General features: G+C 38.9%; 1 protein-coding gene across 1 annotated transcript in view; it reads left to right on the top strand.

Moving 5' to 3' along the window:
- CCDC57 (coiled-coil domain containing 57) overlaps nt 1–15,408 on the top strand; it is a 44,822-nt gene that overhangs the window by 14,236 nt on the left and 15,178 nt on the right. Inside the window, exons 4-8 of the mRNA XM_069872923.1 lie at nt 6,964–7,164; nt 7,854–8,016; nt 8,874–9,008; nt 11,529–11,715; nt 13,833–13,933. Coding sequence (XP_069729024.1) covers nt 6,964–7,164; nt 7,854–8,016; nt 8,874–9,008; nt 11,529–11,715; nt 13,833–13,933 — 787 coding nt within the window. The remainder of the gene's footprint in view (nt 1–6,963; nt 7,165–7,853; nt 8,017–8,873; nt 9,009–11,528; nt 11,716–13,832; nt 13,934–15,408) is intronic.

The following is a 15,408-nucleotide window of genomic DNA, read 5'->3' on the forward strand; positions in this document are numbered from 1 at the left end:
ATTGGGCACTGGCAGAGGCTGCCCAGGGAGGGGGTTGAGTCACCTTCCCTGGAGGGGTTTAAGGGATGGGTGGATGAGACGCTGAGGGACATGGGTTAGTGTTTGATGGGAATGGTTGGACTCGATGATCCGGTGGATCTTTTCAAACCTGGTGATTCTATGATTCTGTGTGGTTGTCCCTTCCTGCCATCCCTGAGGACATTTGCTCCAGGGCCTCATGGCATGTTGCCCTCTTTACTTTCCTGTGTGCTCTAGAACACAGCACCCATTTCTCAGTCCCTGATGCAGTTGTTTCTTCCCATTGTACGTTGTCTTCTACGTGTGCAGTCCCTTATGCCTCCTGCTCCTCTGGTCCTGCAAGATGACAGAGCCTGATATCAAGCTATTGCATACCCTACGGCACAGCATGCAGCATACTTTGCTAGAGGTGTGTCCCTGTTCAGCACCTAACATCCCCAGTTTCTCATGTGTATTATTACCTTAGCCCCCAGCTTTTGCTATGTTTTATCTGTTCTGATCAGATTGTATAATGCAGGATGTGTATGTGCTGTTTTACATGTCTAACCTTGCTTCCAAATTAAATGACAAATCAGCCACTGGCAGTAAAGAAAGTGGCAGCACACAAGAGATGCTAACTTGTACCACAGGCTGTCGTCATTTTTTTTCTTGGAACTGTGTTGATATGATTTCCTTGTTTTTAACGCAACACCACATCACAACTACTTAACAGCATAGCTGTGGCCTCTGGTGGTTCCTGTCATGGTGACGTTCAGCACGCAGTGAAAGAGATGTGCTGCTACCCAGGTGGTGTTGATTCCCTCTGTTACTGCTTTATCAAGGAAAAGAGTTGTTTCTGGAGACACTAGGCTGAAACTGGTTGTGTGTCATTTTCTTTCTCATGCTCTCTTCTATATTTTTGGGAGCAAGAGAAACAATCGCAGTTTATTAGCTCTGCTGGTCTGTTATGCACATCTGATTCTTGCTACAATCATAGAATGGTTTGGGCTGGTAGAGACCTGAAAGATCATCCAGTTCCAACCCCCCTGCCATAGGCAGGAATAATAAGGATATATCACAAAGTTAGCAAGGAAGAGAGAAGCCGGTACAAGTTCTTTATACTTTGAGCAAAACTTTACAGCTTTATACCTCTTTGACAAATGAGAGTTGTATGGAAGCCTGAATGTTCTCAAGTGTTGCTCTGAAATGTTTTTCACTGTCACCTTGTCTTATTTGGATGGAAAGTAGCTAGCTCAAACGTGGCATCAAACTTCCCATTGTTGAATTAGCATTTAAGTAGGAACAGTTGTGACATCTCCACAAGATCCGATGTGCTAACCAGGTTCAGATGTGTGTGATTTACAGCCAAGGTGTCATTTCCTGTTGGCAATGAGGCTGATTAACCTAGTGAGTGCTATTAGGCCGTTGTGTAGGGAAGGGAAAAATCTATCAATCGTCTCTTTTGGGATATGCTTGAAGTAAGTGGTTCAGTTGTAGTGGGTGTCTTTGCTGTTTAGGTTGTATGGGTGAGCTCTTACTTGTATGTGCGCTGTTTGCTAAGTCATCTTTTATGTCATCATATATAGGTTTACTGTTCTTCTTTTGATGGTAAGACTTCCCAGCAACTGGTGCAATATCAACCTAAAATTACACTGTTATTTCCATTATGATCCCTATTGCAACTGGCTTGCAATTATAATTATCGCTGCTATGAAAGACAAAATGCTCCCTTCTCCCCTGTTAAATTGCATTTCTAAGAAACACAGCTCCCAGTGATGCAAAGCAGTATTTTAAAATTACAGGAGGGCTCACTCATTCATGTTTTTATATTAAATGAATTATTCCTATGATATATAACCAAAAGTCACCTCAGGGTGCTGCTTTCAATTTACCAATGAGATATATGGAGATAGGAAGGAAGGTTGTTTTTATAGGAAACTGTGTGGTGCCTTTTAATTCTAAGGTAATTGCTGAGAAACATTGTAAAAGAAGTATCATTTTTTTTTAACTACCTCTTTCCAAGAAAAATTGTGACTTCAATTTGATGATTTCAAGTAAGTAGTGGGCTGGAGCTGTGGTCTTGTTTCTGATTTATCACACAAAGGCTAGGCTAATAATGTATTGCTAATTTTAGCTAATGAAACATATGTCAGATTTTTAAAAGGCACTTAGAAAAGTATTTTGATACCTTAATGGTTATAGACTGAGCATAGTTTCTTTCAGTGCTTGTGTCCAGAAAGTATCTCATAGGCTTTTTTTATCTTTTATGTGTTTGTGATTGGAGTGGAGCAAGGAAGGCAGTTAGATTTAGTTGGACTTTTTAACTGTGGTGGCCATCAGGTGTATTTGGAACAACAGTAGCTGAAAGGAAGATATAAAATGAACAATTTTTCCTTAGCATTGCCTGTTATAGGCAGGGAGGCAGTTTGGTTCACAAATATCTTCAACAGTGACTTTTACAAAAAATACAGAATCATAGAATCAAATCTATTTCCTCTTACCTAAATGAAGGGGATACTGCTTACACTATTTTCTACATGGCAGCGTGTTTTGAAGATTGCCAACAAGAAGAGGAATATGAATAGAAAACATATTTTTATTGTAATTGCATTAGGGATAAATATAAAATGCAGGCCAGCAGAACTGAGGCCACCGGTGCATTGTGTCCTCTTGCCATGTTTGTTACTCAACGTACCTGGTAAGAGAGAGCTTGAATTTTTTTATACTTGTCTTGCACAGTAATCAGAGACTCGTTTTTTATCCTGGAGAATTAGAGTTGTTGAATTTGTTTACGAAGAAAAAGGTCGTCTAAATTGTGGCACTCTTTAGCGTAGGGTTATTGCATCACGTCTGCTGATCTGGAAATCTCTCTTTCATTTAAAGAGATTAAAGAGCCACTATTTGAAAGGCATGCTTGTCTGATTTGTTCTCTGCATCCCTGTGCTTATCCAGATGGGATTATCCGTAACCATTGACACAGAAGAATACTGTACAGTGAGAGAAGCTTTATTGACTCCAGAGATTTGGGAAAATCTGAGCAGAAATTATCATCTTTTTTATTTATTTTTTTTAAAAAGCAATCATGGTGCTTAGAAATAAACTCTGAAGAAGTAAAACCAAAACATTATAATTGGATATGAGGCAAATACAGAGGATAAACAATAAGAGGAGATGGAAGTGAAGCAGGTAAAGGGTTTTATCAGTAAAAGCACATCCTCCTGTGGTTTATTTTCTTTTTAGTTTTAAAGACAATCAATGTGTTGCTGAAATACTGCTCTTTCCTTGTACCTGTTGGCTTGTCTGGTAAGTAACTTCAAGGTCATTTTAAATGTGGACTGAACAGTAGCTCTAGTCCCGTAGGCAATTGTGGGAGGAGAAGACAAATGGGACACAGCAGTTAATATTGCTGAAATAAGAGAAGGCTGGACTCTGACTGGACTTGTCATCAGTGTCTTCAAGAAAGAGCAATATGCATGTTGTAGTTTACGGTGCCTGAATCTTTTTATGCCTCTCTTTTCAGTCCCTATAAAGAAAGGAGAAAGTTTTCCCACCGCAAAATTTGTGGCATTGCAACACTGATTTGGGAAGTCTCATGCAGGACTATAAATAAAAGGAAATTCTGTTTCTAGGAGTGGCCAATGCCTGGTGGTCTAGGAAACTTTGCAATTTACATGTAACGGTAATTAATTATCAGCTATGCAGTAGATTGGGAGTGATGATGTACTTGATTTATATTAATTAGTGGTCTTAACTGTCTTCCATCGGCTCCTGTTTCAGATTTATAGTAGTGTTACAAATGGAGAAAGAACTAAATCATCTCCTTCAATGGAAAACAAGGGAAGGAAAAGAGCTACATGCTAGCCAGTTCCCATGTTAAAATAAAATGTTGTGAGATATCAAAATGCAACTCCAAGACATAAATTTAACAAATCAAAAGATGATTTTGTCTATTTTCTAAGAATTTTAGAAGGGTGACATAAAGAGTTAGAGCACTATGGTGTCACAGTCATTCATCTGATAGCATCTAAAGTGCTAGACAGGCAGGGATTAGTGACCTTGGAGTCCAACCAGGTAAAGCAGAACAAAGACTGGTGAGGGAAAAAGAAGCCAACTTCATTATCGCTATCGACAACACATCGAAGAACATAAATTAGAGCTGGAACAATTTTGTGGGTGAGACGTGACCTCCTTGGAATAGCATGCAGGAAAAAAGAAATGTAGCTTTTCTAAGACATGTTTGGATGAGAATAAAGCAGTAACATCATTCATACAGCAGAGAGCACTTTGAGCAGAGAGATGGGCTTGTCTATTCTGACAGAGGAACACTTAGAACATGAACAGAGGGCCAACAAGTGACTTGGGCTATCTTTACGTCTCCTGTTTCTTGCTTCCCACAGTGATTTGTCTGATTTCTGGCAATGTGTTAGAGAAAAGATAGCACTAAGTGAAAGTGAAGGCACTCGCACACAACATACCCCTACATAATTTACAAGGGTGCGTGTTGGGGAAAACATATGACTGGGTGGAGATGGTGTGATTATAAGGTGAGGAGCAGGAAAGGATTTGTCAGAAGGAAAAGCTTTTTCCATAGGTGCTGAAATGCCTCTGGGAAATGGGATTGTGATGCATCCTGTGTGTTATAGCAAGATGCACTTGTCTTCTGTATATGTGAGGGGACAAATGATAATTGTGAATAATATTATCTAAGGTTACTAGGTATTAGTTTCTACATTGAGGTGCGGATTCAACACAAACGGTTCAGCTTTCCAACTATTTTAAGCCGTTGTGTGCTAATCTTATGAGAGGAGCTGGGTTTATGTGCTCTTAAATACATTTTGCCCCACCTTCTCTGGTGGGGCTCTGGGAAGGAAAGAAGTCTGGGGTATATCCAGTCTAATACAACCAATTAAAAGATGAAGGTAGCTAAAGCAATGCACTTGTTTAGTTTGACTGTTCTCACTAATTTTTATTGTTCTGGATAGACTTCTAAACCTTGTGCAAGGAGGTAAATGCTCATTTCTTGTTTGGATTTTTTTTTTTTTTTTGCCTCAAGGACGTTAGTTCTTGTTTATTATAACTACTGTCTTCAGATATACCAGTATCTTTGTGATTATTCTCTGTTTAAAATGGTAACTACTGTAAAGTGTTCTGGGTCAAACTGCATTTGTGATGTAGAGGTGGCTGGGTAAGGTTTAAATTATTTTTTTAGTTATTAGAGTTATTATCTGACATGGGTCCGCAATTCCTTAAATGTCACTGATTGATGTTACCATGGTTCTGGAGCGTATGCAAGCTCATTTAAACCCAATTCAGGAATTCTATATGGAGCATACCCTGTGGGAATGGAAGGAGGAGTTTGAGTCTTTTACACCCAGTGCTGTCTCTTTGCCAGGTTGAGCTGGATACTGATCACTGAGCAGAACAGTAATTATTCCTCTGATCTGCCTCGCCCTGGAGAGCTGTGGGATGAACAAGGAGGTGTATAAGTGCCTGTCTAGACTACACTGAGATGCTGCTTCTGTTAGACTTTATGTATATGCATGTGTTGGCTATAGGATTCAGATTAATTCAGATGAAGTGTACATTTAAAAGCAAAATCTAGCAGAATATGGATATACAGGTAGCTGTTTGCGACTGTCCAGTTCTAGTTTGCTGGTCTGTCTGTGTAGCTATTATAGATCAACTTCATCTAACCAAATGCATGGAGAGAAAAATCCAGGAGGTTGAAGAACTTGCCTGTCAAAAACAGGTGTAAGACTGGAGAAACAATGTTGTGTTGCTGCAGTGCCATCTAGCAATCCTCTTTTTTAATTAAGAATGTTCTGGTTTTAAATTGCTGTAGCTGAATAAGCATTTTTTTTCCCATTTTTATCTTAAATTGGTGGGATTTGTAATGACAGTTTAGAAAATTATGCACTACTTGTGTAGTAGCTATTGCTTTGTTTGTCTGGCAGCTGCCCCTTGTAAGGAACTGCTAAGAATGTGTTTGGTAATCTGAGATTGTGTAGGACTATCCTATGTAGACAGCACATGCTAAATTTGTTAACCTTGAAACTGCAGGAAAGGGCAGCATCTAGAAAGCGGAGGAAGCCTTAGCTAACATGGGTAAATGCACACTGTTTATCATACTCGCCATCATAAGGTTCCCCCCCTTCTGCCTTTTGTAATTGTTATAATTTCATCATAAAAAGATAATCTTACTAACAGTGAAACTTGACCGTCAATTGATACCTTGAGGGAGGCTGTTATACCACCTCTGGCTATGTTACAAACTTTGAAGAATACTAGAACCTTCCTTGTTTCTGTATAAAAATGTGTTTGATATTAAAATTATTTTAATTACTTACATATGAATGTGCTTAATAGTTAGAACTAAAATGGTTATTTTTTGGCCTGTCAACCAAACCAATATCTAATATAAATGGAAGTGGTAAAAGAGATTTTTAAGCCGTTACATCTGGCACCAAACACCTGCCAATCCAAACCTTACTCATAGTTCAATTTCTGTGCCTTCTCTTTGCTATAGTCCTTTGTATCCCAGATTTTGGATATATTTTGAAAATCTGTGTGCAGGTCAATGTCAGAGGGTAAGAGCATTACACAACAATTGCTTGCATGTCTCCTCTTTTATTTACATTTAGAGTTTTGTTTTCTGTAGGCACTATTCGGTGGTCTCCTAACAACTCACTTCTGCCTTATTTTAAACATAGTCTCTATTTTTGTGTGAATGCATGCTCAGGAGATTAATCTGTGAGTTAAATCTGAATATTCGAGGAAGTATTTTTGACCTCCCTGCAACATATTCTGCTGACAAGCAGATCTTGATTTCTGTTTCCGTGACTTCCAACAATGATTCTTTGAATTTGCTCAAACCAAATTTATAAGAAAGTCAATCAACAGCACTAAAATGTAACATGCTTGTCTTGCTTGGATCCTCACTTTGTTCTGTCTCTCTACATCTTTTAGGCAGGAGGAACCAGCTCATGCTGCTCACGAAAAGGATGCAATGCCAGCTTCAGTGAAAGAAGTACAAGTCAAACAATTCAAAAATTTGAAGCAGCAGATTAGAGAACTGCAGATGAGGCATAAAAGTCTGGAAATTGAGCTATGCAGAAGAGAATGGAGTCACAGTGCTTGTTTAAGAGAGAAGGATGTTCTTATTAGAAAGTGAGTGACGTGTTTTATCTTGGTGCAGTAGGTGTGATGAAAGAAACTCAGAACATCATACCTAACAATTTTGTGCCCAACTTATTTATGTAAAAAGCTCGCAGTAATTCATAGGTAAACAGATACCGCACCTGGGGTGCTGTGTCCAGTTCCAGTCCCCACAATTAGAAAAAGATAGATGGTCTGGAAAGGGCCACAAAGATGATCAAAGCACAGGAGAACCTGCCCTGTGAAGGAAGACTGAAGCAGCTGGGTCTTTTCTTCCTGTAGAAGGCTTGAGGGACCTCATTACAGTTTTCTAGGACATCAAGGATGGCTGCAAAGAGGACTGAGGCTCTCTTTTCTTTTTCCACAAAGTGCCACATGGAGAAGACAAGGGACCATGGGTACAGGTTGTACTGGCAGAGGTTTCATCTCAGTGTAAAAAAAAAAGGTTTGTTTTTTTTTTACAGTGAGAACAATCAATTGCTGGAATAACTGCCCCAGGGACATGGTAAAGTACTCATCACTGGAGGTTTTCAAGATTGGACAGGTTACTAGATAATGTCATGTAGGCTCCCTTTCCCATGAAATGCAGTGCCACTTGAGCTGAAGTGACCTCCAAAGCTGATTCTAAATGAATAAATAAAACACAAAACATCCTCAGTATTTATCCTGATGAAATCAAAACTTTGCTCTATGTATCACAGGTATAAACAGCAACTGTCTCTGGCAGCTGAGCGAGAACGGATTCTGGAACAGAGTAAAATGCAAGCAGAACTGGACTGGCAGCAGCTCTGTGAGAATGCTGAAAGTAACCAGTATCAGAAATCAGAGAATCTAACACAGGACCTGTCTTCAGCAAGAGAGCAGGTGAGAATTTCAAACTAACACTGTTTAGGAACCATCTGTTGCATAAAGAGCTATGGAGATTTTTCCCACTGTTGTGTTTCTCAGAGAAGGTGTGACTTTGGTCTTTTTTTCAAAAATATGTAAGATGGCAATTCTGCTTTTTGCACGGCAGTTCATCACATGTATTTGATCAGAGACCAGATTAATTTTCATGGACAGTCTCTGATACTGGCCTTTTGTCCCTTGTAATGAAGTCAAGTCAGCTTGAGAGATGTCACTGCTTTTTTCTTGGCTTTGTAGCAGAAGAAGAAAGATCCATCTCGGAGCAGCACCAGGTCAAGAGGAGTTTCAAGTAACAGTACATCTTGAATTGTATCAAGGGAACACTCTTCATCCTGGAAAACTCAGTATTTTTGTGGGGGGAAAAAAAATTTCTATTTTGTGAAGACTACAATCTTCTGTTTTTGAAAAATGAAATGAGTGTTTATTGTTTAGAGACTATTACACAGTGGGCTAACAATGGTTCTCAGTGACCAGTTGCCTAGTATACTCATGGGTCCAGAGGAAACACTTTTTTACATAGTTTAGAAAGTAGGCCTTTACTCTCTGGTGTTTTATTGTCCCCAAATAATTCATAGGCCTCGATAGTTGCGGCAGGGGAACACATCTGAGAGGAATCTGCGTTGTCGCACACAGCAGATAGAACAATGAAGCCAAATTGTTCTTCTATGAAGGCAGTTTTTGACAGAGTCAAAAGAGAGATGGTTCAAGTCTATGCCACATGATTTAAAGTATCTTTTTATTTTCTTTTTTTAAATCTCTTCACTCTTTGTCCTTGAGATACTGATATCCTCTGCTTTCCCTCCCTTCCCTCCCAGGCTGAAGCTGATCTGCAGAAAACAGCCTATGGGTTGCATGAAATTAAGACTGTTCTTTCTGCTTTACCTGTGGAGAGAGAGCAAACAACACGAGCATCCTTTAATCAGAGTGTTTTACCTGAAGGGGAGAAACAGGTCAGACAACACTGAATGTCTTGACTTCATTCTGAGATGACAACTTTATGGGGCTTGTTTTCACTGGACTTCTTGTAAGCAGTTCATCTGTTTTATATGTTTACTTGAAAATACAGATATACCTAGCCTGGAATACACATAGATTAGATGTCACGTGTTTCATTATGGTTCTGATCCATTACTCGCTGTCAAAAGGAGCAAGCTGGATGTAGAGAGTTGCTCCAAAACAGGACAATGTACTGCACCATTATGGCACATCAGAATGGGAAGAATTAATTTCTGGAATGTTCCTGAGACTCTGTTAGCTGGAATTCAGGGTAGGTTTTAAAGTTGTAAAGTTAAAATTTTTAGGCAATCCTTCGAAATAGTGCTTTGCCATCGGTTTAAAATTATGTCTCTTATTTTGATATTACAAACTATTTTTCCTTTCGTTGCTGCTTATTAAAATATATCTATTAAAAAAGGCATTCAAAATTGCAAATGCAATGCTGGTTTGAGGCCGTGCTGAAGGACAGTGCCTTGAGAGAACAACATTGTCTTTCGTAGAAGAGTGTGCTGCACTGCGCCCTACTGGGCAGCTCCGAGTACTCAAGAGTGAGCAGTTGGGAGTGGATTATCAGAGCTTACTGGTGAGAAACAGCAGCGTTAAGCAATCCTTGTGGTTTCTGTGTGCAGGAAGTGTTGTGTTCAGAAGGGTGCTTCCTGAAAACATTGTTTGCTAGTGGTGTACTTTTCATTTATTACAAAAACTTACTACGCAGCAAGTTGTTTTTCCAATGTAATTTCAAACTGTACTGGTTTGCAAACTGATTGCTCACTTACCTGGAGAATCGGGCCAGGGAGGGCTTCTTTTACTGTTCACATTCGCTGCTGTCGGCCGCTGTAAATGATTGTTACTGGTCTTGGCAAGGCAGTTTTCACTGTCACACTTTATTGTTAATGTACTTCATCTCTGTTTTGCACTTCTGATCTGTAGGGTAAGCAGTCTCTTCTCCTCACCATAACAGCCTTGGAGAGATTGTAAAAGCAGAATAGAGATTATCCTCATCTTCTGCATACCCTGCAGTCTTAGAGCAGAAAGAGCCGCAGGAGAAAGAGGCTGTAGGGCAGCTGTTGTCTTTACAACAGGGAAATGTGAAGAAGGCCATTAGTGTTTCAGATCACACTCACAGAAGAGATTTATGACTGGGGAAATAAGGGGGCTGAAGGAAGTGGGGAATAATGGAGAAAACAGACAAGGAGTAGAGTATTTGAGGCTGTGAAAGGCATAAATGTTGAGACTGAAGTATTTTGGTGATGCATGTCCTGTGTGCAGGGCCTCATGAATTGCCTTTTCCTCTCAGAAGGCAGAACTGTTGCATTGCAACAATTCAAGGTTAGGGTTGAATATAAAGAACTTTTCTGGGGCTGAAAAACATAAATTAGCAATGTTTGATACAAATATTGCAAATACATTAGATAATCTTTTCCTTTTTGGAAACATCTGGTCTGGACAGTCTGTAAATTGGGATTCACTTAGTGGCTGTAGGAGTGAATATTCCACAATTGCAGAACTTTCTGATACTCATGTACCAAACAGTATCTGCATTTCTGAAATGTCTGATTTCAAGTGTTTCTATCAGCTAGAGAGGATTTTACAGGGGCGGAATCCAAGTTCTGCATTCTTTGTTTGGGTGAAACCAGTTATAACACGTCACCATTGGTCTAATGTAACTTCTTTAAAAATGCTTGCAGTTACACTTCAAATGAAGAAACAGCAGAAGTAAATAATGTCAAGGTCCTGATATCCTGATATCCCAGTCTTTATAGCTCATTGGTCCTACTAATTTATTTTTTTTTTCCTGAAGTTTGTACTGGGATTTCTATCTCTGGAGGTGTCCAAGGCCAGGTTGGGTGGGCCTTGGGCAGCCTGGTCTAGTGGAAGGTGTCCCAGCCCATGGTAGGGAAGTTGGAACTAGATGATCTTTAAGGTCCCTTCCAACCCAAGCTATTCTATGATTCTGTGAGTTGCACCTATTTTAGAACTGCAGTGCTTAGAGGTTTTCTATATATTGTCCATTGTCCAGATGTAATCCACAGACTCCTTCCCCTTTTCCAGTTCAGCAAATGATGTCCAGCCTTTTTGTGTTCTTGTTAACAAACGATCCCCAATGACTCTTTCAAGAGTTTGGCAGGTCAGAAAGGGGACTGCTCTTGAGCCTGTAAGGCCCTTAAAGAGTTGGGGTGCCCATGCATGGAAGAGAGAGTGAGCACAGTTTGAAGAACAACGGTGATTAGGTAGAGCTGCCTCTGGCCATCCTCTTCCCCATCTGTGCCTCCTTCCCTGTCTCATTTTATTGTCATAGCACTTTTTTTCCTGGCAAATCCCCAGTATAATCAAATCTTTCTTTTCTTCCTGAGCTTCTTTTATCCCAAGTCTCTTCATGGATTCATAGTATTAGGATCTCTGTTTTGTGATATGGAGAGAATATGTTGCTCATTAATGAAGTGTTGTTATTGTGTTGTACTTCTATTTTGCAGGTATGTAAGCATGCTGATAGAAGTTATCTGAGCAAAGATATTTCTACCGTGGAAATAAAAAAGCTGCAGGAGCAGAATGCCAACCTTCGGGCTGCTATTGCACAAATGAGGAAAGAAATGGAGAGTCTTAATGACCAGATGGAGCCTTCTCTTTCTCTGACAGAAAACAGGCAGCTTGCAGAGCAAGGTGATGACTCTTGCCACAGACCTCTGAATTCAATTGAGGAAACATAGTGGTCACGGTCACAAACTATGAGGGCAACTCAACCCACAGATGTGTAAAGGTTGTGGCGGTGAGGTTCTCGGGTTTCCACAATACACAAGCACACAGAGGTCTGAGGTTCTGAGTTTGTCTCTATTGCAAACTACTGCAAGAATATTATTATTAAAAACAAATATACACACACTAAGTCCCTACAAAATTACCACCAGGAAAGCAGGGCTCTGCGTGTGTGTATATATATATAAAGAGTAAATGTATATTACAATTTATTACAGAATTCCAACTAGTGGAGCAGTAGAAACATAGAATCACAGAATGGTTTGCATTGGAAAGAACCTTTAAAGATCACATCTAGCCCCCCTACATGGGCATGACATCTTACACTGGATGAGGTTGCTCAAAGCAACTTCCAGATGCATCCCTTCAGCAGGTATTGTCACAAGTCACATGATTTTTAGCATCTTTTAGAAACGTTTCAGTATCTCATGGCTTAGACTTCCATTTTTACTTTTTTCATTATCGTTCATGGTGAGGTCAATGCTGGTAGCATTAAAAAAAAACCTCGCAAACCTGCAGAAGATTTGTCTGTTACAACTGGGTATGTTTTGTAGTAGATTTCTGATAATTTGCTAAATTTGGATTTGATTGGCTCTTGTGCAGAACTGCTTAGAAACAAAACTGGATTTTTTTCCTCATAAACTTTCTTGTGACTTTTGGAAGCCTGGACAAAGGAGGAAAGGAAATCAACTGTAACTTGGTGATAGAATAACCAGCGCTGATTTGGTTTGTTTTTTTTCTAACAAAAATTGGTCGAGGTAGAAGTTTTTCAAGGGTATCTTTTACTTCTGTGGAGTAAGTAGCCCTGTGTTTAGCACCTTTACCAGCTACATGAGTGTGGTTACATTGCTGCTTACTACATCTCTGTGCCTCGTCTGTGTAAACATTTAACCTCTAATTGCTTCAAACTATTCCAGAACCATTGTGCGTTTTCTGTGTTCCAGAAAAAGATTTATTTGATGAAAGGATTTTGTCATACAAACTGTTCTGCTGTCATTATGTTTCTCTCTTAATTTTGCAGTGAGACTGGATCTGTTACCAGTTTGCAGAATTAGTTTTCAACTGTAATTTGTACAGTGGAGTGACATCATGAGCTGGTTTATTGTGCAGTCATTTTAACAAATATAGGTATTTCTAGCTTTGTTAATAATGAGACATTAATAACCAAATAAAGCAAAACCTTGTTTAATTTTAAATTAAAAAAAAATAAATTCAAGCATAGATTTTTGTCACAGGCAGCTGAAGTTAGTTACCTGTGCTTTGGAGATGTTATATTCTGGTATGTAAAAGATTTGCTGCTGCCAAAGTTTAGCAGTGTCTAATAGAAGCAATAATCTTTGTCAACTGATAAACGTAAGTTTTCAGAAATCTATTATCTGTTTTCTTTGTGGTTGAAATACTTTATCAACTAAAATAATCTTTCTTAATCCCTTTTAAAAATATATGGAGATTATTTTCAGTCATTGAAAGAGATGAGAATGTTAAATTTGACGTTTTTAAGATGGTGACAGTAACTTGGAGGGGTACTTCTGGTTTCTAGAAAGCCATCTGTTCTTTCCCCTCACTTGTCCATAGACATCAATATATTCAGACTTGCATTTTTCCTAGAACTAAAGGAGAAATTTTTTGGGATTAACTTTCATTTGTTGGTGATTTCTTTTTTCAACTGTTCTTGAAAGAAGCTACTGTGTCTTAATTATTCTTGTTATACTCAGTATTGCCAGTTTCCCAAGAATGATTAAATAATGCAGATTGGAAGAAACAAAAACTTCTCTGTGCTCCTTACCAACGAAATGGCTTTTCTAATGTGTCATCTGTAGTCAACTCTGCATTCTCTAGCTAACTGATGTTTGTGTATGGTGAGACTACTAATTCTTATATTTTTTTCACTGTGTTCACAATACGTGGGCTGAAGTGGTGTACGCGTATATTAGCGAGACAAGTTATGAAGCAGCTGTTGCTATGAAGGTCTAAACTTTGTATAAATACATATACATTCATAGTATGCTCCTTTTCTCTTTTAGGTTCATTGTGCACAAATAAAATTCCAGCTGGAACCATTTTGAGCAATATCAAAGTCAGCTCAAACAACTCGGATTCTGTTGCAAAACCAGGCACAGAAAAGGTATGAAGAGTTTTCAGCTACCTAAAATATCTGCGTGCACGTATGTGTGTAATTAAATACATAGCATATCATTTTTGTTTGAATAAATACTAAAAACTAAAGCAGTATATAAGCTTGTGTGATCAGTTAGTAATCCATGTAAGTTCAGTGAGAACCAGCAATGATGTTTTCAGCCAAACTTATTCTTTCTAGGGAATAAAATTTGACTAGTTATTCCCTGGCACAAGACACTTGTGATCTTTCAAGCCCTTCCTGATATATTGCTTTCCCACTTGCAAATTCTGAAACTGCTGGGTATCACCTCTTCAAGTTTTCCTTTGTGAATCCATATTTTATCCTAAATACTAAAATTCTTTCAAGTGCTTTGTAATGAGGTCAATAGAGACAAAGCTGTCACTACTGCACTCTGATGAGTGTACTAAATGGAGTCTGCAGCAAGACAGGTTAAAATACAGTTAGTAATCTGTAAATTCAACCAATATCTGTTTTATGCTTTAATCTTCATGTTAAGACTCACTAGTAACTACTCAAGTTCAAGAAAATGGAAATAATAGCTAAGTAATATATAAGGACAAGAAGTGCTGATACATAAACCCCTAAGAGCTTTAAGAACTGAAAAAAAAATCAAGGTTTAAATAAAACTTTGGAGCCTTGGGAACCTTATGTGAAAACATATGCAACCTACCAGGTGTTTAATCTTAGTTGTATCTTTTTGTTGAATGTAGAAGGAGATTTGTTTCTTCCTGCTGTCAAGTTATATTTAGGAAATCACTGTGTGCCAGTATAGACAACACATTTATTTTTTTCTCTTTGACCACTTCCAGAATTGGGTGAGGAGTGAATTTTATAGCAACTGTTCTTTTCTGTTGCAGAAAGTGCTTTACAAACTGCTGTCCAAGATGCATTCTCATTTTCTTCACGTTCCTTTAGTGGGGATAGAGCCTTAATAGAAAAGTAGAGAGTGGCTTTGCCTTGGAGACACTAAGATAGGAACTGAACATCTCTGGCCAGAGATTAACCCTTTGCATCATGCTGCTAAACTAGAATTGAATGCTCAGGGCTGGGTATGAGAACAAGAACATTTTTCAGGTGGCGATGTGCATCTTCAGTGTGGAATGCTGAATTACTTGTGCTTTATATGTATAGGCACGTAGTAAATAGCTGAAGTGCTTTTCTTTAAACATTCTTCTATGCTGTCTCTGTGCTCGTTACATTTATTAGTTGCAGGCTAGGGATGTACTTGAGGCCATGATGAATTACAGGCAAAAATATTTCTACATTGGGGAGTGTTGAGCGATACTGGTAGCTAACCCTGGGCGTGCAGGTGCGAAGTCAATACAGAGAGCCACAGCAATAGTTTTCTTCTTTCTATTTATGGCCCCAGAGCCTCTGTTATAATAATCTCAAAATGATGGATTCCAGAGCTGAAGATATAGCTAAGAAAAGAATAGGAAAGTTTATTGTGGAAACCAGTA

The sequence above is a fragment of the Phaenicophaeus curvirostris genome, chromosome 19, assembly GCF_032191515.1.
Source record: "Phaenicophaeus curvirostris isolate KB17595 chromosome 19, BPBGC_Pcur_1.0, whole genome shotgun sequence".
Taxonomy (NCBI): Eukaryota; Metazoa; Chordata; class Aves; order Cuculiformes; family Cuculidae; genus Phaenicophaeus; species Phaenicophaeus curvirostris.